The 23343-nt window shown below is 40.4% G+C and overlaps 1 protein-coding gene across 6 annotated transcripts in view; it reads left to right on the top strand.

Annotated features, from left to right (window-relative positions):
* Positions 1-23077, top strand: part of Mysm1 (Myb like, SWIRM and MPN domains 1) — a 54878-nt gene extending 31801 nt beyond the window's left edge. For 4 of the 6 annotated variants that reach the window (XM_004663178.2, XM_045150345.1, XM_045150346.1 and 1 more), the window contains 9 exons: positions 1064-1118; positions 1470-1520; positions 2127-2201; positions 2889-3077; positions 3846-3978; positions 11906-12011; positions 12179-12236; positions 13798-13966; positions 21772-23077. In XM_004663178.2, the coding sequence (XP_004663235.2) occupies positions 1064-1118; positions 1470-1520; positions 2127-2201; positions 2889-3077; positions 3846-3978; positions 11906-12011; positions 12179-12236; positions 13798-13965 (835 nt within the window). In that variant the 3' untranslated portion in view covers position 13966; positions 21772-23077. Of the gene's footprint in view, positions 1-1063; positions 1119-1469; positions 1521-2126; positions 2202-2888; positions 3078-3845; positions 3979-11905; positions 12012-12178; positions 12237-13797; positions 13967-17187; positions 17208-21771 lie in introns of those variants that run through there. The other 2 variants (XM_045150344.1, XM_045150343.1) reach the window with 2 other exon arrangements.
* Positions 23078-23343: the final 266 nt, after the last annotated feature.

Here is a 23343-nt window from a genome sequence, read left to right as displayed (position 1 = left end):
CCACTAAGCCATCTCCAGCCCTCAAGATAATATTTTTAATTTCTCCCATATTTTAGGCTCTTGAGATGGAATTTTAAGTAAAACAAAGTATCCTGTCAGTCTTTTTGGTCAAGTAGAATTTGGACATCTTATTCTTTTTGGTTTTTTGAGGCAGGGTCTTGCTTTAGCTCAGGTTGACCTGGAATTCACTCTGTAGTCTTAGGCCTTGAACTCACAGCGACCCTCCTGCCTCTGCCTCCTGAGTGCTGGGATTAAAGGCGTGCGCCACCATGACAGGTTGAACAGCCTATTCTTTTTCAGTTGTCTTAATATGAACATATTTCTAGTTAGTTTTCGTTCTGTAATCAAAGCTTTTCAAAAAATTGTATTGCTCCTACCATTTTTCTCAAACCTCTTTTTTTTTACTGGTCAACACTTTTCTTGACATTTCTTTCAGCTTTATATATCTAATCCTGCTTGGATTCCCCTCTTTCCACCTCTTCACATTTTGAAATTAGAATTTATCATAGGACTTTCTGTTTATATTAATTTCTTTAGCATAATTGTTTGTTATTCGTTTATATAGAAAATATTTGAAGTACTATTCTGTAATGGACCCATTACTATACCAGAGAAACTTCTTCCTGAACTTTCTATGTGGTCTCATGTTTGGCAAATAGTTAGGTTTCATTGAAAGTTGTAAAACTTTTTGAGTATAGGACACATGTGTTACTGTTTATAAAATGATTATTTCCCACAGCTCCTGCTTGTGTCAGATCTAAAATTCCTTCTTTTAAAAGAATTTTATGGCCAGGCATGGTGATGCCTGCCTTTAATCCCAGCACTCAGGAGGCAGAGGTAGGAGGATCTCCATGAGTTCGAGGCCACCCTGAGATTACATAGTGAATTCCAGGTCAGTTTGGGCCAGAGTGAGGTACTACCTTGAAAAAAAAAATTGTCCTAAGATATTCTCCTAGTTGAAGATTTTTCTCATTTTAGGCAAAATTTGAGATTTATATTGATGTATATTTTCAAATTTATGATAGTTTCTTCTTGTTGATTATATTTTTTAATTCTTTTTCAGCTCATTTGATCCCTTCCAACTGATACCTTGTAATTTCTTCAATGAAGAAAAGCAGGTATTCTGCTTTATCAATGACTGATCATAAACATTGCCCCTCCTTCTGACAGGAACTATTTATTCTCTCCCCCCCCCCTCTGTGTGTGTGTGTGTGTGTGTGTGTGTGTGTGTGTGTGTGTGTGTGTGTCTGAGAAAGGCTTGGACATGGCAGGGAGTACATCCTAAGGCTTGAGTGAGGAATGAGAGGGGGCTGCGCAGTTTCCTGCTCCAGCATGGAAGGGTTTAGTTCGCCCAGCTCCTGGTTGATGGTGGGCGCTAGGGGGATGAGTAAAGGAGAAGAGTGTAGATACTCCATTTGGGAGAGAACAAAATATCTCTGTTTTTTGCTTGTCCTTTTTCTGTATTTCAGGAGCCATTTCAGGTGAAAATAGCTTCAGAAGCACTTTTAATAATGGATTTGGTAAGGATGCTTTGTTGTGTTCACTCTGTGTTTTTCCTTCTTACGTATTTTACTGCAGGTGTAAGAGAGAGTGGAAGGCAAGTATTTTGGATCTTCACTATCTTCTTTTACAAGGAATCTTAACAATAAGTCTTTTCTTTTGGAGAAAAGCAAGACATTATTACCATATTTTAGAGAAAGAAAATTAATGTGAGTTTGGCAGACATTTTTACCATTTCTCATACTATGTCTGCTACCTTTTGGGTTTCTGGAACAGCCTGGCTCCAGAGCTTTGGAGGCTCCTTGTTGGCATTGTTGCTGCCCATGCCTCTAGTAGTTGGACTGGGGCTGTTTTTACAAAAGGGCCTGTGTCCTTATAATGCAAATTATATCTTTAGTTATAAGTCTTTTAAGTGTTTGTATGGTACAAAGATTCTCAAACAGCAGTGTAATCTATGTCCCTGTTCCCTAAGTTTATATTCTTAGCTTCCCCCCCCCCCCACATGCTACTTTATTTTAACAAAACACACTTACCATACTTATAGTGACTTATGACAGTGAGTTTTACTGGTTTTTGTTCAGTGAGTTTGTGCACTTGGTCCAAGTCTGTCCTGTGTTTCTTTTTAGCATGCTCATATATCGATGGCAGAAGTAATCGGTTTATTAGGAGGAAGATACTCAGAAGCTGATAAGATCGTTGAAGTAAGTCCTGTCTTATAAAAAGTTGATTTTGGACTGGATGGATGGTTTAGTGGTTAAGACATTTGCCTGCAAAGCCAAGGAACCCAGGTTCAATTCTCTAGGACCCATGTTAGCCAGATGCACAAGGGGGCGCACATGTCTGGAGGTGTTTGCAATGGCTGGAGGCCCTGGTGTCCCTTTTTTCTCACTCTCTCTTTCTCTATCAAATAAGTAAAAATAAAATATATTTTAAAAATCTAAAGTTGATTTAATTACTTAGAATGCCATAAATAGGCAATACTGGTGTTTACTTATATGTAAGAATTTGCAAACATAAAGAAGGACGTACATTCCCAGAAGTGACTTAACACCTATTTCCTTTCCTTACCAAAAGTGGGAGAATTCTGCCAGGCATGGACTCCCCACTACTTTCACCAATACAGAGCTACACTAAGAGCCCAGTTATGTATGCTAATACTTGTAGCTGAAAGATGGTACATGTAATTCTCCTGGAATTATTGTCATAAATAATAATTATGAAAAACACCTTTACATAGGCATTATTTAGTACAACCTGGAAAATTAACCATTATCATAAACTTATAGAGTAGAAAAATGCATGCTAAATTCCTAGTGTGCAATCACACTTTTACAAGAAGTAGAATTGGCAACTTTCATTATAAGCATACAAGGCTCACTTCTCCACAGGTTTATGCAGCAGAGCCATGCAACAGCCTGAGTACAGGGCTCCAGTGTGAAATGGACCCCGTGTCACAGACGCAGGCCTCAGAAACTTTGGCTGCCAGAGGCTATAGTGTTATCGGATGGTACCATTCTCATCCTGCCTTTGATCCCAATCCTTCTTTACGTGATATTGACACCCAAGCCAAATATCAGGTATGTGCTTCTGTAAGTTATTAGGCACCTTTCCCCCTATTGCTCTCCACTGAATAAAAATACTTACAGTGTTTGTAGGTTTACATTTTTAATGCTTGTTATTGCTAGGGCTTTGAAATAGCTAACATTTTTCTGTTTACATAAGTAATACATGTTTACATATGCATTTGTAAAGTCAATAGTTTTGTTTAGACAAACTGAAAGTAATAGTGGTAAGTATTTGTAGAGAAATTAAAAATTGACAGGAGCAAATATTAAAATATTAATATATTTTGCACCTTTGAAAAAGTTTTTTCTTATGCAATTTTATGTTTAATATGTATTTTTTTCTATAGACATTAACTTGTAAATTATTACTGTGTTAATAAGGATTACAGTTAAAAGGTTGTCAGTATAGTTACTAAATACATTCGTGACTGTGTGTGTGTGTTTTAAGACCTGGAATGGAACTAACTATGTAACTCAGATGATCTTCCTGCCTTAGTCTTCCAAGTGCTGGGATTATAGGCATGGTACTATTTCACCCAGCTAATGTATCTTATCTTTCAGGGTCATTTCCAGTGGGGTTAAACAATTTGGGCTTGAAAGTTCCACTTTGTGCAAGGAATTCAGAAAGCACTTCATTTAGTTACTGCTGTTGGAATATGGATTTTCCAGTGTACATTTTTGTTTACTTTTTTCTCCATAGGTGTGTATAACATTGTTTCTCATACATACTGACTTAAATTTTCATAGGAGGAATTGATTATACTTTCCTTACTATTGTAGAGTTACTTCTCCAGAGGAGGAGCAAAATTCATTGGAATGATTGTGAGTCCTTATAATCGAAACAATCCACTACCATACTCCCAGATTACCTGCTTAGTTATAAGTGAGGAAATTAGCCCGGATGGCTCCTATCGTAAGTTTTCAGCAGTTCTAGCTTCTTACTACTCTACTCCTCAAATCATAAAATTTACAACTGTGCAAAGCTATTTGGTGTAAAAGTTTGTCTGTCAAGGAATCATCGTGAGTGCCTCATTGAATCAGTTTCTTTTTTATCAAAAGGATGAAAATATGGAGAAAGTTTTGACAGGCAGTATATATGCTGGTCACCAGGAACACTGCAATCCACAAAATAAAGTCCTTATTCTCATGAAAATATTTTCATAAATGCAGATTGTTTTTTTCCACCATGGCATACAAGTAAAAATACTAATGAAGTGTGACCCAGCTTTCCATCACCTCCCCAGGGGTATAAGGCTTCCTAGGGACTGGCTCTCTTCACATCTCCTAATTTCCTTTCTGTCTCAAGAAAGGTTGGCTTCAGCTGGGCATGGTGGCACACACTTTTAATCCTAGCACTTGGAAGGCAGAGATAGGAGGATTGCTATGAGTTCAGTGCCACCCTGAGAATACAAAGTGAATTCCAGGTTATCCTGGGCTACAGTGATATCCTACCTCAAAAAACCAAAAAAAGAAAAAAAAAGATTGGCTTGGCCACTCATCAGTTTGGTGCCTCTGGGATGTATGTCTATTGGACCAGTCAGCTTTGTCTAGATAGGGAATTAGTATGGCAACCAGGAAAGGCAGAGAGCAGGGAAGGAAAGGAAGTAGGTGGGGAGAACACTTGGCAATTCTAGGATTTTCTTTTTTTAAGAGTTTATTTTTATTTATTTATTAGAGACAGAGAAAGGGAAAGAGAGAGTGAAAGCGGGCACAGGCACGCCAGGGCCTCTCGCCACTGCAAAGGAACTCCAGATGCATGTGCCACCATGTGCATCTGGCTTATGTGGGACCTGGAGAATCAAACCTGGGTCCTTAGGCTTCACAGGCATGCTTCTTAATCACTAGCCATCTCTCCAGCCATAGGATGGTTCTTGACCTCTCTTCTTAGTCTTACCAACTTCCTCTGGGCCCAGTGGTTCTGTGGGAACTGTAGGTACAGCACTGGATTCTTCCCCATTAAATCATGGACTCTGCCACCGTGTTCTATACTGTGCTCGCGTTGCTATCCAGCTTCCAGCACAGGGCCTGGAAGAAAATGAATAATAAATGAGTGTTTGTTTTATAAATATTTTATCTATTTTCAACCATCTTTCTTGAATACCCTGCACTTGATGAAGACTTCCTATACTGTATACTCTTAGTTTTTGAAATAAGGTCTAGCCCAGGCTTACCTGTAACTCACTCTGTAGTCCCAGACTGGCCTCCAATTCGTGGTTATCTTCCTACCTCAGCCTCCCTAGTGCTGAGATTAAAGGCGTGTGTCATCACACCTAGCTCATTGTATACTCTTAATTGCTATTTTATGAGAACCTAACACTCTAGTAGGTGTTAATTCCCTATATATCTGCAGCACTTTTCCTTCCTCCATAGTCACTTTTTTCTCTTACTGTAGTAAGTCTTGATTAACTAAGTGCCAGAGAGCGGGGTCTGTGCCCAGGACAGCCAACCCACACTGGTATTTATTTAATGAATAATACGCATTAGTAGTGGTCCAGAACACTCTGCACATGATGCACACATGATATATACATTTCTTTGACTTGTCATTTTGTAAAAAGTTCCCAAAGAAGAATCACAGTTAACTTGTTCTCACTTTATCACTTACTTGACCATCTGTTAGATTTTGGTCATGAGCCTCTATTTTTATGTTGCTTTATAGTTGATAGTAGGTAGATATGACTGTTCAAATTTTTTTTAATTTATTTATTTGAGAGCGACAGACACAGAGAGAAAGACAGATAGAGGGAGAGAGAGAGAATGGGCACGCCAGGGCTTCCAGCCTCTGCAAACGAACTCCAGACGTGTGCGTCCCCTTGTGCATCTGGCTAACGTGGGACCTGGGGAACCGAGCCTTGAACCGGGGTCCTTAGGCTTCACAGGCAAGCGCTTAACTGCTAAGCCATCTCTCCAGCCCGACTGTTCAAATTTAAATTCACTAGAAGTAAGTGAAATTTAAGATTCCATTTATATAATTCCAGTTCTGGTCAGAATGAAATTACAAGTACTTTTCTGAACCAACTAAAACAGCATGCAAAAATATATTTGTTTAAGAAATGGTATTTTATTTAGGTTATAACTTCAGACATGGCAGGAAAGTGATTACTAATAGATGAGAAACAGGGCTGGAGAGATGGCTTAGCAATTAAGGCACATGCCTACAAAGCCTAAGGTTCAATTCTCCAGGTCCCAAGTAAGCCAGATGCACATGGTGGCCCATGCGTCTGGAGTTTGTTTGCAGTGGCTAGAAGCCCTGGCATGCCCATTCTCTCTCCCTGCCTCTCTTTCTCTCCCTTTCTCTCTGTCTCTAATAAATAAATAAAAATAAATCTTAAATAAAAACTTACTTTGAAATAACTGAGAAACAAATCACTTGAGCCCACATTATCCTCCTTTACTGACTTAAGAAGGTAGAGAACCCAACCACTGCCTGACAGCTTGAGTGACAGTGAGGTGAGGAAGCAAGGTAGAACAGACAGCCCAGTAAGTTGGAAGTAAACTGCGGAGATTCATGGGAGATAATCCCTCAATAGTTAGCAAAATTACACAGTACATGTGTGTGGCAAAACTAGCCCCGGCAGGAGGTAGAGCCACAGGAAATGATACGCTACCATTGGATAGTGCACAATATACTCAGTTTCCTACAATGGCAGAAAGGTCTGGATAGAGCTGCCTTGTAAGTGACATGTCCATTGTTAGCATGGCATGGTGGAGCATAACCTTAGGCCTTTGGGTCTCTTGCTTTGCTGCTTTTTGAAACCCTTTGATACAGGAATTGGAGTTGTCTAGAAGCTAGAAAATAACTTCTTGCTACCATACTTTTTTGGGTGTGTTTATATGTGTTATGCATACCTGTATGCATTAATATGTGTGTGGGTGTGCATGCAAGTTTATACATATGTATGTATGTGTGTGGAGGATAGATGCCAACCTCTGGTGTCTTCCATCTTATTTTTGAGACAAGATCTCTCAGTGAACCTGGAGCTCATGAATTTGGCTAAACTAGCTAGCCTTCAAGTTCCAACAATCCCCCCACCCCACCCCCCACCTCTGCTGGGGGATTACAGGCATGTGCCACTGCTTAGGCTCTTTTACTGGCTGCTGACAGTTTCATTCATGCCCTCATGCCTTATCACATGAGGACTTTAGTAACTAAACAATCTTCTTAGCTATCTTGAAGCTTCTTCTTTTTTAAAAATGTATTTTATTCATTTGAGAGAGAGAGACAAAAAGAGGTAAATAGAGAGAGAGAGAGAATGAGCATTCCAGGGCCTTCAGCTGCTGTAAATGAACACCAGACACATGTGTCCCTTTGTGCATCTGACTTATGTAAATCCTGGGGAATCAAAGCTGGCTCCTTCAGCTTCACAGGCAAATGTTTTAACTGCTAAGCCATACCTCTAGCCTCCTCCTCAAGTTTCTATCTTTAAAACATCGAATGTAATATTAATCTGTATTTGTATCAGTCAGGATTGGTTTTCTTCTGATATCTTAGTGCATAAGAATACAATGTATGAAAGAAATTTTTTATTTCTGTACCTTTTTTAACTTGGAAGTTTTTCTTAATACTAAATATAACTACGTGTTTGTGTGTGTTCTCCTATTGACCCTGCCTAAAAATGTAATGTTTGTGCCTTAGCTCTATTCCCAACTTTCATTTAAATTAGAAAGTAAAACCTAGCATAATGGCGCATGCTTGTAATGCCAACACTAGGGGTAGAGGCAGGAGGATCTGAAGTTCAAGGTCTACATAGCAAGTTTGAAGTCAGTCTGGGCTGCATGCGGCCCTATATATTTATTTATTTGACAGAGAATGAGAGAATGGCTTGCCAGGGCCTCCAGCCACTGCAGACAAACTCCAGACATGTGCACCCCCTTGCATCTGGCTAACATGGGTCCTGAAGAATCAAACCTTGGTCCTTTGGCTTTGCAAGCAAACACCTTAACTGCTTAGCCATCTCTCCAGCCCTCAAATAATATTTTTTAAAGTTAACTGTTGAGGTCCTACCTCTCTTACGATAACTGGTTATTTTCTCTTGGGGAGGTTATTTAGACTCTCACTCCTTCACTTTTGTACAATGAGAAAATTGTCACCTTGCTTATAGGACAGGCAGTTGTAAGGGTTATGAGTGAGGTATGTGAAGGGGTTTTGGTAGCTAGTTATCATAGCAGCTGGTATTTATACGTTGTAGATAATCAAAGCATGTTGGGCAAATTACTGTCTTTACCAAAAGAAGTTTACTTGGTAAATTTGTCATTCATAAGTTTCTAGGGTGGAGAAAGAATATGGAAGGGAGAACTGAGAAGTGTTAAAACTACCAGTCATCATCTGGCTTGCTGTCCCCTTCCAAATTTCTGAAAAAAGAGAAGGGGAGAGGGGAGCTCTTTTAGAGTATTTTGACAGTTAAACTGCTTTCTTCCCTTGTAAACCAAGTACATTGAGGCCAGAAGAGAGCCAAGTAGAGAAAGACAGGGGCCATGGCTAAACACTTTAAAGATGTAAATGCCTGTCTTGTTTAAATTATTTTGAAAACCCCTTATGTAAAAAGTGGATATGTCTGCTGCCACCAACACATGTACTCACTACTACCAAAGAATCCCCAGGTGGAGGGCCTGTTGTCCCCCATTGCTCTGTGGTCTCTGAGAAAAAAGCCATCGAGTGTGCTTTTCAGTGGGGGAGACTGACTGGTTTGCAAGGTCAAAGAACTACAGCCCCAGCTGAGAGATGCTCTACAAATAAATCCAGGATAAAGTTCCAGGTGGATGGTGACCTTGCCTGTGGACACACTCTGCAACCACCTCATCATTTATGATGACCTGAGAAATGTCCAAGTTGGTCTGACAACCTGGATCTGAAGGAATGTGCCAATAGATTCCACCTTAGTGGGCATCCTGGGCTCCTCACGGTTCATTTCCAAACCAGCTGCTATTGCTGGAAAGTAGATGTGAAAATGGGCAAAGAATGGGATATAGGTGTTTGCAAAGAATTCATTAACCCATGAGAGGTGGTTGGACTATCTAGAAAACTTGGTCTCTGGACATGGGTTTGCTAAGTGAGAGGGCTGCACTGCCAGCACCAAGTTTCTGACTCCTCTGCTAGTGTACCCTCAGTTATGCAGAGCAGGGATTGGATTCCATAACCTTAATTTTTTTTTTTTTTTTAGGTAAGGTCTTACTCTAGTCCAGGCTGACCTGGAATTCACTATGTAGTCTTAGGGTGGCCTCAAATTCATAGCAGTCCTCCTATCTCTGCCTCCCAAGTGCTGGGATTAAAGGCATGCACCACCATGTCCAGATGGATTCCATATTGTTATAGTCACTGAAATTCCTACCTTACCTTGTCCTTGTCCATCTTTGCTCTGGCACGCGCAGTACCTAATAGTAAATGCTTCGTGGGATCTGTCAGGTCATGAATCCAGGCATTGTGAGGCCACCAGCTTTTCCTAACTGAGGCAAATGGCTATGTGCTCATAATGATGACTAAATGTTTATTTGTTTTAAAATCTGTTATTAGTATATGTTATTTATGCATAATAATAGGCTTCATCATAGCATTTTCATGCATGTGTACTTTTTTTTTAGTTGGCATATAGTGATTTGGGTGTACTATATCTTTGGTTTGTGTGTGTGTGTATGTATTTTGTGGGCAGAGAGAGAGAAAGATTAAGAATGGGCACACCAGACCTCCACTTTGTGCATCTGGCTTCTTACATAGGTACCGGGGAATTGAACCCAGGTCATTAGGCTTTGCAGGCACTACTGTACCTACTATATCTTTTTTTTTTCCCCCTAGGTAGGGTCTTGATCTAGCTCAGGATGACCTGGAATTCATTACGTAGTCTCAGGCTGGCCTCAAACTCAGACCAAGCCTCCTACCTCTGCCTCCCAAGTTCCGGCATTAAAGGCGTGCACCTCTACACCTGGCAGAGAGAAAGGGCTTGTCAGAACCTCCAGCTTCCGTAAATGAACTTCAAACGCATGCTCCCCTGTGCTTCTGGCATTGCGTGGGTACTGGGGAATCAAACTCAGGTCATTAGGCTTTTTGGGCAAGGGCCTTAACTGCTGAGCCATCTCTTCAGCCCCACTATATCTTTTTATCATGTTCCCTTCCCATTACCCTCTCATGCCTTTACCTCTGATCACCCTCAGCTCAGAATTTTTGTGCTTGGTATACAGAGACATTGCAGAGAGAGAGATAGCAATTCATGAAGCAATTCAGCTAGGGGAAATTACATTTTGAATATAAATTATTACCGTAGTTGTTTTTCATTGGAAGTTGTGTTTATATTTCTATTCCCATTAATCTTTTAATATTCATTCATTTATTTATTTATAAGAGAGATAAAGAGGGGATTTGCCAGGGCTTCTGGCCATGCAAATGAACTCTAGATGCATGTGCCACCATATTTATCTGGCTTCCTTGGGTTCTGGGGAATCAAACCTGGGTCCTTTGGCTTTGCTTAACCACTAAGCCATCTCTCCAGCTCCCATTAATCTTTTAAATAAAGTTTTAAATAAACTCCAAATGTTAAAGAAAAAAGTATATTCGTGGGATTGTGTCCCCTCGTTTTTTTCATGCCTTTTGTTTTCCTGGCATTTATTTATTTGAAAACCCTTATTGTAGCTCAGTAGCGAGGCAGTGTAATATAAACATTGAGAACATTCATTCTTGAGCAGGATTGCTGGGCCTTCAAATACTGCTGTGTGTAGATGTCCACCAACTGTATTTATAACCTTTCCATGGCTCGGTGTCCTAAATAGGGCAATAATGTACCTATTTCCCTTTAATGACTTCACATGTGTAGCACACCAAAAGCCTGGTGCATGGTAACCATTAATGAGTACTATTATGATGGCATCAGCCTTTGGATATCTGTTAAGTTTTTCTTTGAGTACTTTTTTTTTTTAATTTTTATTTATTTATTTGAGAACGACAGACACAGACAGAAAGACAGATAGAGGGAGAGAGAGAGAATGGGCGCGCCAGGGCTTCCAGCCTCTGCAAACGAACTCCAGATGCGTGCGCCCCCTTGTGCATCTGGCTAATGTGGGACCTGGGGAATTGAGCCTCGAACCGGGGTCCTTAGGCTTCACAGGCAAGCGCTTAACCGCTAAGCCACCTCTCCAGCCCTTCTTTGAGTACTTTTCAAGTTGACTCACTGTGGTACTTCTCTTTCTAGCTACGTATATCTGTCCTCTCCTTGGGCACCTTTCCCGCAGTTTAACATGATAGCTTTGACTCAAGGGCACTTGCCTTCTCCCAAGGGTGATCATATTCCCCATGTAGTTTTCAGTCAGCTGCACCTGTGGAGAGGTGGGATGAGTGTGGCCCTGTCAGTTGAGCAAACCTGAAAGGGTATAACATTCAAACTGTCCTACTTTGCCAGCCCAAGCATGTCATTGCATACGTCTCAGTCACAGGTTTCTCACATGTAAAGTAGGAATGCTGGCTGCTGTCCATCTACGACATTGCTGTGAAGCTAATGGTTGTGTTTATCCCAGGATAGCATCTCCACCTTGCTTGCCTGGGACAGTTCTTTTAAAACCTGTGGTTCCAACATAATTGTTATTCATGCAGTTTTTCATTCCACAAATCTCTTGGTTTGGATGGTTTAAGGAGGTAATATCCTGCCTTGCACAGAATTGTAAGAAAAAGAGCACTTTTACTTTTCTTCATTATTATTAATAACTGGGTATTAATATCCTTGATGTGTTTAAAGTGCTTTTTGACTAGTCTGCCAAGCTGTGGTTGTAGAAATGCTGGAGGCAATTTTAAGTAATTAAATAATGGAGAATAGAGATTTAAGAAATAATTGAAAATGGGCTTCTTTCTGCTTTTCTAGGTTTACCTTACAAATTTGAAGTACAACAGATGTTAGAAGAACCTCAGTGGGGCCTAGTGTTTGAAAAGACAAGATGGATAATAGAAAAGTACAAGCTCTCCTATAGGTGGGTGCTGTGACTTGCACTGGCTGCACGTCTTCAGTCTTATATGATTCAGAAGAAGCCCACATTAAATATGAATTGTGACAGGTGGCATCAGTGGAGATTTGTTACAAAACCTGTTACTTCGTGGTATTTGTCTCATCAGTTTGTTTTCACCTTTGTTCCTGCAGCAGTGTCCCCATGGATAAAATCTTCCACCGGGATTCTGACCTGACTTGTTTGCAGAAAGTAAGCTGCCTTCATTTCCCTTCCCACTGATTCCAAAGCTGCAAACTCCATGTGTTTTTGCACTACATTAATGCTTGTAGATACCTTTTCTGCATGGCCCTTTGCTGGTTGTCCTTTCTAAAATTAATTTCTGGAAGATAATAAGAACAGTTGGAAATGGGCTTCTTTTTGTTTTCCCAGCTTGCACATAGAAATAGTATGATAAATTTGTCAATGTTGACTGATAAATTTCTTAGTAGATTATTGTGTACAGTGGGTAACTTTTTATCCATTTTATTAAATTCAATAGCACTGTGTATCCTTTTGGCCTTAAGCAGTTCCATTTTTTAATTTAAATATTTTATTTACTTATTATGAGAGAGAGAGAATGGTTATAACAGAGCCTTTAGCCACTGCATATGAGCTCCAGGCACGCGTACCACCTTGTGCATCTGGCTTACGTGGGTACTGGGAAGTTGAACCTGGGTTCTTAGAATTTACAGGCAAGTGCCTTAACCACTAAGCCAGCTCAACAGTTGCATTTTTTAGAAATGTTAGTAAAAGCAAGCTTAAATGGTCATTTTGTTAAGTTATCTATGTGGAATTAGGGATTTAGAATTCATTTCACTTCTAGTTTTGCTTCTGTAATGAGTTAAGACAAGCAGACTTTTTTCCCCTCTAGTACTTTGGGAATAGGAGATGTAAGCATATTAAGTTATATTAAGTTTTAATATATCTAATGCATCCTTCCATCCATCTTCTCTGGAGAGGAGTCTTTGCAGTTGTGTTTTACGTGGCTTTGGTGCTAGGGAGTAAGCTGAGGCCTTGCACATGGTAAACCAACAGCCACAGTACTCATTCTTAATCCAGATCCATAACTTGTCTTAAAATCTTCCAAAATTATTAGGCTCTGTAGTGTATGTAACTGCTTAAAAAAATAGCGAAGTCACAGATTTGTCCAAAGTAGAGAACATTGCAGAATGTAGTCTCAGTTTTGTTGTGTTATGTGAAATTGTAAGGGAACTAAGCTCTCCATTAATCTATACCCATGTTTAATGACATTGTTTCTCTTTTGATCATTAAGAAATGTGAGATAAGTGGGCAGAGGTGGTTAAGTGGTTAAAGGCACTTCTTTGCAAAGCCTGACAGCCTGGATTCAGTTCCCTAGGACCCATGAAAAGCTAGATGCACAAAGTGATGCCTACATCTGGAGTTCCCTTGCAATGGCACTAGACACTGGTGTGCCCGTTCTCCATTCTCTGCCCCCCACCCTGCATGTAAACAAATAAGCAAAATAGTTTGAAAAAAATTATTTTGAGAGAGAGAGAATGGGTGCTCCAGGGCCTCTAGCCACTGCAGATGAACTCCAAGTTCACCATGCACATCTGGCTTACATGAATTCTGGAGAGTCAACCCGGGATCCTTAGGCTTTGCAGGGAAGCACCTTGACAGCGAAGCCATCTCTCCAGACCTGGGGAAAAAAAAAATTAATGTGAGATTTGAAAAGCAATAGTAACAGTTATGCATGACCTTTTCTTAATGCTTCTTTGTATTTAAATATAACACTTTTCTTTTCAACTAGCTTTTGGAGTGTCTGAGGAAAACACTGAGCAAAGTGACCAATTGCTTCATTGCTGAGGAATTCTTAACTCAGATAGAAAATTTGTTCCTCTCCAATTACAAAAGCAAGCAAGAGGATGGAGTGGCTGAAGAGAATTGTACAAAGGAGTTGTGTATGCAATTATTTTAAAGTAAGACATTTTAAATCTTAATTGATAATCCTTCTTTCAGAGTTTAAATTATTATAATTTTACAGTGATACTACAATGGTATTTTTCTCTTAATTTAAAACATTCAACCTTTCCCACATAAATCATATGAAAAAGAAGAAATTCAAGCTTGTTTTCACATAGTGGTCATCAGAGTGTTCTGTGAAAATAGTGTCTGCCTAGCCTAGTATTCCTGCTATTTATTATGCAGTATAGTAGACTGAAAATTGTTTGCTGTGCTGTCTTCAGATTAGTAATAGATGTGTCTTAGTTTTTACTTCTTCCCTGAAGAGTCATTTTGGTATCTCATTAGAAATACTTCCTTTCTGTTTGCCAGTAAGATTTGTATGTTTGTTCTTTGGGGTTGCAAATAAGATATTAATATGGTTGAGAACTACTGGCTTATAAATCTGCTATAAGGGGCCAGCAAAGGTATGAGGAGACAGTCAGAAAGAGAGAATTAAATTACAAGTTTTAATCATAGATGTTTGCTTCCATTTTATTTTATAGCAGCACTACTAGAAGAAAGACCATTTTATCCATTATATAAATCTTTTTATTATGACTTTTACACCATAAAATTAGCTCCAACATAGTCCAGATACAGTAGTATGTGACAAACCTCACTGGACCTACTAATTGTAAACTTCAAACTTATCTTTTTTCCTTGCTATCAGGAGAAAGAGACAAATTTACAATAAAACTTCAACATGAATCTGGGTGTGGTGACACACACAGTTAGAATGATTACTGTGAGCTCGAGGCCAGCCTGGGACTACAGAGTGAAATCCAAGTCACCCTGGGGTAGAACGAGACCCTAATTTGAAAAGAAAAGAAAAAAAAAACTAAAATAAATTGGATATTCAATTTCCAGAAACAAAAATTTGCCTTTTAGTTTTTTTACATTTTAATCCAGCCACATATGCTTTCTAAATATAAAATGAAGATCAGCAAAGTTATTAATGTAACGGATCAGTTAGTAAATAATTTCAGCATTTTTACCATATGTCTCAGTCAGACAGTCTTCTTCATATTGTTTTAAAGTCTTTACAAATGTAAAAAACAGACCTAAAGATATGTTCCATTGATATAGTGCTTCCCTGGCATGCATTTAGCCCAGGGTTCCAATACCAGCACCACATAAACAGGGTGTGATGGCACATGCCAGTAATACCATAACTCTGGTGGCTGAGGCAGGAAGGATCTGTAGTTGAAGGCCTGAGTTTCATATTATGACCCTGCCTGCAAAAAAAAGTCCTACTCTGCTCATGGCAGGCAGAGCCCTAAGAACTGCAGGGAAGGGGTTCTCCCCACACTCCACAGCCTTACAAGACCAGAAGGCCTGCGGGAAATGATAAGGACAAGTCAAGATACAGGAAAACACCACCAGGCAACATTCGACAACTTTCCTTCCCCTTACCCCAACACTGAAACAAGGAGACTACAGGAAGCCAAAGGTTTCCACTCATCCTCCCCTACAGAGCACTGAGCTTAACTGAGCTGAAGCCCTGTTCAGCCAAATCAGCTGAGCCAAGCCAAGCCAAGCCAAGCATGCACCAAGAAGGGAACCATCTTCACAACTTGTTGCCAGTGAGATTGCAGCTCATTCCAAAAGTTAACTGAGCTGACATCCACTGGGGCAGTACATGCCCCAAGTGTGGGTGTATAAATTCAAACTGGACATGCTAATCATACCTTCCATACCAAGGAAGAGGAAAAAAATTAAAGCCTGTCACTCCAAGGCAGAAGTTCTGGCATTTTTAGATTTGATGTACCTTGAGTACACTGTCATTTTAATCATGTGTTAGAGTTAACTTTTGTCATTTTTGCTATTTTTTTCCAAGGTAGGGGCTCACTCTAGCCCAAGCTGACTTGAAATTCACTATGGAGTCTCAGAGTGGCCTCAAACTCAAGGCAATCCTCCTACCTCTGCCTCTCAAGTGCTGGGATTAAAGGCATGTGCCACCACACCTGACTTACATTTTGCTATTTTTTGTATCTTTCGGTGCCTCTTAAAAACACCTACACTCACATGGTGGTTTATCTACTTCTCACTTGGATTTTAGATTTCTTTTTCTCCACCCAGTCTGCTAGTGTTATTTTTCTACTGCTCTTCCCACATACAATCCTATACTTTATAACTTTTCCACATTCTCTTCTTATCTCCTTCTCTTTATACTCTGTAACTACAGCCTTCCATAGCCTGAACAACTTATAAAATCTGTGGATCCTAACAATATACCAACTCTCCTCTCCTACATACTTCTCCCACCTCCATCTTATTCAAAGTCAACATTAGTCCCCATCAAAGCCCACCTTAATTCCCCCTCTCCTCTAAATATGTGACATATCTTGGTATATTACATACCTACCTGCCTCGCTCACTTACCAACAGTTATTGAAGTCAGCTGTACCATTGTTGTTATTGTGCTACTGACATTGCATGGCAGGCACATTCCCCAGCTTTGCTCACTCCTGTCAGTATTCTACCCTGGGAGTAACAGAACATACCAGGCACTCTGAGCTCTGACACTTAGGCTGTAACTTCTGAACTACATGCCTAAGAATACAGTTAATAAAACACATAGAAAATCCCAGCTGCAAAATAACCCAAAATACAAAAAGCTACATGACTACCTCAAAACTTGAGTTCCATAATAATGGCCTCCAGTGAGAGTGAATTAGACAAACTCAAAGGAATAATTATGTTCAGAGGACTGAAAGAAGAAAACAAACTCGATAGAAAGCCTCACCAAAATGGATCAGGGAGAGGACAAAATGTCTGTGCTTAAAGACCAAACAATGGGAACATCCCAGCAGGGAAAAAGATAGTAAGGTACAAGACATTTGGGACACCTTGTGGAGATGAAATCTAAGAACTCTGGGTATAGAAAGAGAGTTGTCAGTCTAAAGGCATTGTAAGTATTTGCAACAAAATATTATGAAAATTTCCCAAAACTAGGGAAAGAGATACCAATGTAGTTGTAATAGTTTTAATTTGCATTTCTCTGGTGGCCAGGGGTGTGGAACAGTTCCTAGAATATTTATTGGCCATTTGTATTCTTTTGAGTTCTCTTTTCGTTCCAGTGCCCATTTTTGGATTGGGTTGTTTGTTTTCCTGATCATTTTTTTTTTTAAATTCTTTGTATATCATAGATATGCATCCTCTATCAGATACATAGCTGGCAAAGGCTTTCTCCCAGTCTGTAGGCTACCTCTGCACTGGATTGACCATTTCCTATGCTGTACAAAAGCTGTTTAAGAGCTGGAGACATGATATAGCGGTTAAGGAACCTGCCTGTGAAGCCCAAGGACCCAGTACCCATGTAAGCCAGATAAACAAAGGTGGTGCATGCATCTGGAGTTCATTTGCAGTAGCTGTAGACCCTGGTACACTTGTGTTCCCCTCTCTCTCTCTCTCTCTCTCTCTCTCTCAAATAAATAAAAATTTTTTTATCAAAAGCTATTTAATTTCATGTGGTCCCACTTGTCAGTTGCTAATCTTATTTCTTGCATGATTGAAATCCTGTTCAGAAAAATCCTTACCTCTGTCTATATCTCGTAGTTTGCTCCCTGCTTTTTCCTTTAGCAGTTTCAGAGTTTTAGGTCTTACATTGAGGTCTTTGACCCATTTGGAGTTGATATTTGTGCATGGTGAGAGAGAAGTATCAGTCATCATTCTTTATGTGGATATCCAGTTTTCCCAGCACTATTTGTTGAAGGTGCTATCCTTTCTCCACTGAGTATTTTTGGCATAAATCAGGTAGTTGTAGTTCCATGGACTGATATCTGGGCTCTCTATACCACTCCATTAATCTTCATGGTCAGTTTTTGTTTGTTTGTTTGTTTTTATTTTTTTGAGGTGGGGTCTCACTCTAGCCCAGGCTGACCTGGACTTCACTATGTTGAACTCACAGCAATCCTCCTATTTCTGCCTCCCAAGTGCTGGGATTAAAGGCGTGTGCCACCACACCCAGCTCCCTGACTTCTTTCTTAGTGCATTTGTCATTAGTTAATAAGAAGGCTACTGAATTTTGTATATTAATTTTGATGAGCTCCTGGGGTTTTCTAGTGGAGGTTCTAGGGGCCCTAATTTGTGGAATCAGATCATCTGATCTGATCCTGTTTGTATCACTTACATTTCCTTCTCATCTTATTGCTTTGGCTAAGCGTTCATGCACTAAGTTGTTCCAGATCTTAGTGGGGTACTTAGAGGTTTTCTTTATTTAGCATGATTGTTGGCTTTATATAGCCTTGTGGTGGTTTGGATGAAATGTCCTCCATGTGTTTTGAGTCTTCAAGAGGTGGTACTATAGAAGCAAAAGAGAAAGGGAATTAGGGAAGGATGGGAGAATTTGGGGTAAATGTACACTGAAGAAATACAGGCAAGGGTGTGCTAATAGCTGATGTGGAACAGTTTTGTCTCCCAGGAGGCTGAGGCTCAGAGTTTCTGCAAACCAGAACAGACTGTGTTCTGTGGTAGAGGATGATGTAGAGGGAAAGAGTTAGGAGGAAAAAAAGCTAACAACACACACAAAACAAAAAGTACAAATACCACCTACACACACTCAGACATACACCCTCCAATGAAGCAAGAGAGGGACTGAGCTGGCCTGCTAAGGTATTGGATACAGGATGAGTGTAGAGAGAGACCTGGGGAGATACGGGATTTGCAAACTGACAGGCCTTATATTTGGCTCTTGCCTGTACTTCCTCAGTTCCTAGAATGTCAACTCCTCCATTGGGACTTTCTCCTTGGATGGGCAGTCCTGATTGTTCCGTCTTCCTTCTGAAGTCAGACCAGTCCTTGGGTGTGGGTAGTTACTGGTTATTCCTTGCTAGAGAGTTCTCTTGTTGCAGTATGAGCTGTTGGTTTCAGTGGAGTCTGGCTGGGAGTATGGGGAATCTTGGCTTGTTTCCTGCCTGATGGTCCCCTTCTCCTTCAGAGTATGTGTGTCAGGAGGGGGGGGGGTCAGTATTATGTAAGTAGGAAGTCTCTTAATTTCAGTTTCTCAACACTACTTCTAGTGCTGCCTGCATTCTCCTGCAGACCTTTCAACTCCACGTTTTGGTTTGCAGTAGCACTCTGCAAGGCTAGAGTAGCATCCTAGGCCTGGAAACCCAGATCTCCATATTCCTGCCTGGTGTCTTTTTAAAATTATTATTCAAGTTTTATTTTTGGTAGTGTCTTTGTGGTTTTTTGAGGTGGGTCTTCCTTCTTTGGGATAGACCTAGAGTCTTATAGTTTTTACTTTAATTTTCTGTTCACACGGAGGCTGTTTCTAGTCTATCATCTTACCCAGAATTCAAAAACAAGGTTTGTTTTGTTGTTTGTTTGTATGTTTTCTCCAAGAAAAATAAAGGATACAACCAGGGGTAGAGAGATGGCTTAGTGGGTAAAAGTGCCTCCTCTGTAAGCATGAGGAGTTCCAGTCCCCAGGACCTGTATGAAGCCACATGTGTTAGCTTGCTTCCATAATCCCAGCGTGCCTGCAAAGCAAGCGATGGTGGCCAAAGTGGGGAAATTCCACCTTGCCCAAGCTTGTAGGCAGGCAGCCTCAAACATGGTGGAAGGTGAGAGAAGCATAAGAGGTTGTCTTCCAGAAAATGACAGTTCAGCATAGTTTTAGAACATTCGGATATACTGTCTGTCTCCCCTCCTCCTCTGTTCATTTTCCATGACCCCTTTTTTCTCTTGTCATATTTATCAAACCTATTGGCAACTGCTGACGCCTCCTGTCTTGGCATTGCCAGCCTTGGCCTCTTGAGGATAGTTGGGATCTAGGCCTTAGAGCAGCACAGAGGAGTGTGGAACTGAAAAGGCAAATAACGCACACCTTCAGGAGATGGTCTTCCAAAGACAGGCCTGCCTACCACCAGTAATGTTTATATACGTGAGGAAGGACTCGGAATTCACGAGTCTTGTAATTTTTTTATTATTGCTCACAACCATAAAATAATGAACATTATTTTGGTTTTGTTTTTTTTTTAAATTCTGGCTTGGCTAATATTCCTTCCATATTGACAGCTTTCACCAAAAATAAAATTACAGAAATCAGGGGCCTAGGCTAGGGAGATGAGTCAGTTGTTAAAGCCACTCGCTTGCAAAGCCTGATGGCCCTGGTTTGACTCACCAATATTCACATGAAGTCAGATGCACAAAGTGGCATATGCATCTGGATTTCATTTGCAGTAGCAAGAGTTCCTAGTGTACCCATCGGTGCCTGTTCCCCCCCAACCTTCTCCCTCAGATAAATAAAAATGAGATTTTAAAGAAATCATCAGGGAGTGGTGGCACACGCCTCTAATCCCAACACTCTGGAGGCTGCGGTAGGAGGATTGCAGTGAGTTTGAGGTTAACCTGAGGCTACCTAGTGAATTCCAGTCAGCCTGAGCTAGAGCAAGACTCAACCTTGAGAAAACAAAAAATCAGGGGCTAGGGAGACAAGCACAAGCATGATAAGCTGCGTTTGGACTCACAGCACCCATGCATAGTAGTGTGTGCCCATAATCCCAGTACTGGGACTAGAGATGGGGAGATCTCTGGGGCTTTCTGGTCAGGGTAGGCTGGTCAGATTGCTTCAGTCAGAGACTGTGTCTCAGGCGCTAAGGAAATAGCTCAGAGGTTAAAAATGTTTGCTTGTGAAGCCTACCAACCCAGGTTCAATTCCCTAGGACCTAAATAAAGCCAGATATGCAAAGTAGGACATGTCTGGAGTTGACTTGCAGTGGCAACAGAGACCCTGGCACACCTATATTTGTTCAGTCAGACCATTTGTCTCTCTTCTCTCTCCTCCTTCCTCTCTCTCTCTCTGAAATAAAAATACTTTTTAAAAAAGATCCTGGGTGTGATTGGTACATGCTTTCAATCCCAGAACTCAAGAGGCAGAGGTAAGAAGATCACTGTGAGTTTGAAGCTATCCTGGGACTACATAGTGAATGCCAGAGGAAACCCTACTCGAACACACACACACACACACACACACAGAAAGCCAGGCGTGGTGGCGCACGCCTTTAATCCCAGCACTCGGGAGGCAGAGGTAGGAGGATCACCATGAGTTCAAGGCCACCCTGAGACTACAGAGTTAATTCCAGGTCAGCCTGAACCAGAGTGAGACCCTACCTCGAAAAACCAAAAAAAAAAAAAAGAGAGAGAGAAAGAGAACAATTGAGGACATTACACAATGTCAACTTCTGGCCAACATACACATTAATCTGTACACATGCACAGAAAAAAACTCAGTGAAACAAGATCAGCAAGGTGAGACACTTTCTACTACTAGCCTTGAACCATTGTTGAATCCTTTAAATGACCTGCAGGTTCTATTCCTAGTTGGTTGGTTCTTGTATTCAGAGCTTCATGAGCTTTCTTAGGCCTCAAGCACTTTTTCCTTCTTAGATCCTGTCTTCGTTTATAAAAGTTAAAATTTACATTGTACAAGCTAAGGTTATTTTTAAAATTTTTTTTTATTTATTCATTTGACAGAGAAAGAGGAGAGAGGGAGAGAGAATAGGAGTGCCAGGGTCTCCAACTACTGCAAATGAACTCCAAATGTGTGTGCCCCCTTGTGCATCTGGCTAATGTGGCTCCTGGGGAATCAAACCTAGGTCCCTTTGGCTTTGCAGGCAAATGCCTGAACCACTAAGCCATCCCTCCAGTCCCTGCAAGCTGAGATTATTTTACATTAAAACATTTCTTTAAAACTTAACATGTTTATAAGCATTTCAAAATATCGTGAGCCTGAGCCACTAACTAATGTAGTTCTCTCTGCCTGTTGTCCCGACAGGGTGACCCGGTAGCTGGTGCAGCAGGATGCCAAGGCATGGTTCTGCATTGTGCCAGCAGAAGAACCAGTAACCCTGACTGCCACATTGGTAGCCTCACATCTGTGGGATGTTGGTATGTGCCCTTGCACTGGTTTCTCAGTGGGAACTGAGTGAGGGCACCCAAATGTTTTGCTCACGCACTCTGTGCCCTAACAATGATAGCTAGAGATGAAATCTAGCATTGTACAATGGCAGAAAAAAAACTTCTTTCCCAAAAACCCAGAGAAAAACACAAGTTCAGATGGATGTGTGCTTTCTCTTGGTTGAGAGATTGGTTGAGAGAACAGATCTATATGTCCAGCTTAGTACTACTTTCATAATGTTCTTACAAATGAATGTCTCTGTAATGGCCTAGAACTATCACTGGGAGAATAATGTAATACACTTTTAGCTTATTATTTCCCGACCTTTTCTTAAAAGGTTTTATATGTGCTATCCCCCCACTACCAGTCTGTTATTTTTGTTTCATGTTGGTTTCATACATTTGTGCTTTGTGGCATTTCCTCTCAGCTACCTTACCTTCTTTCCTGAAACAGGGGAGTTTATAAATACCTTGTCTCCACTAAATCAGGAACAAATAAGAATAGCTGAGCAGGGACTGGGCAGATGGCTCAGTGTTAAGAGCGCTTGCTGTACAAGTTCAGGGGTGAGGACTCAGAGCCCGGTGCCCATGTGGAAAATGTGCTTAGACCCCAGCGCTGTGGGGGCAGACAACAGGAAGATTGCTGGGGCTCTCTGGTCAGCCAGCCTTGCAGAACTCAGGAAGAAACAGTCTGGGTGAAATAAACCAGAAAAGCAATTAGAGGAGAACACACGACCTCTTCCTCTCACCTCCTCACAGAGCTTGCAAATCAGCACGTGCACAAATAAACAGGGCCCAGAGAAGCGACAATTATGGCAAGACTCTCCCAGTTAAACTGGAGAAGGTAAAATTAACTCATGAAGCCTGGGTTGGTTTCTTCCTTTGTGTGTGTGAACATATTCATAGCTTTAAGCTTGGGAGGAAATGCCTCATTTGTTGTCTTTGAGATTTCCTAGTATAATTTCTTAGGGATTATGAAGTCTGTTAATAAAAGTGGTTTCACAGGTTATTACAAAACTGCTTGTTGTAGCCTATAAGTCATAAAAAGTGTATTTGGATTTTAGCATGATTTACATAGATCAATTGTATATCTTTAAACTTGAGGATTTGATGTGTACAGTGTATATTGTTTATATATTTACTAGACAATGCACAACTGTTGATAAATAAGCCTTTTTCCCAAATGTTATCAATGTTTATGATTTTTTTTTCCTAAATTTGAATTTTGCAATGTTCCATAGCACAATATAATGATTTAAAACTATTTTGTATATTAAAAGGTATACCCCATGCCATATATATATGTATGTATATATATGTGTGTGTGTGTGTGTGTGTGTGTATACACACACACATACACACAGACACATATGAAAGAATCTTATAAATATTGGTATTTATAGAATTATGAAAGATTTTTATAAAAATACACTTAAGCTCTTCTTTCCAT

The sequence above is a fragment of the Jaculus jaculus genome, chromosome 5 (assembly GCF_020740685.1).
Source record: "Jaculus jaculus isolate mJacJac1 chromosome 5, mJacJac1.mat.Y.cur, whole genome shotgun sequence".
NCBI lineage: Eukaryota > Metazoa > Chordata > Mammalia > Rodentia > Dipodidae > Jaculus > Jaculus jaculus.
The sequence above is the reverse complement of the archived record's forward strand: the minus strand, read 5'-3'. Positions and strand labels throughout refer to the sequence as shown.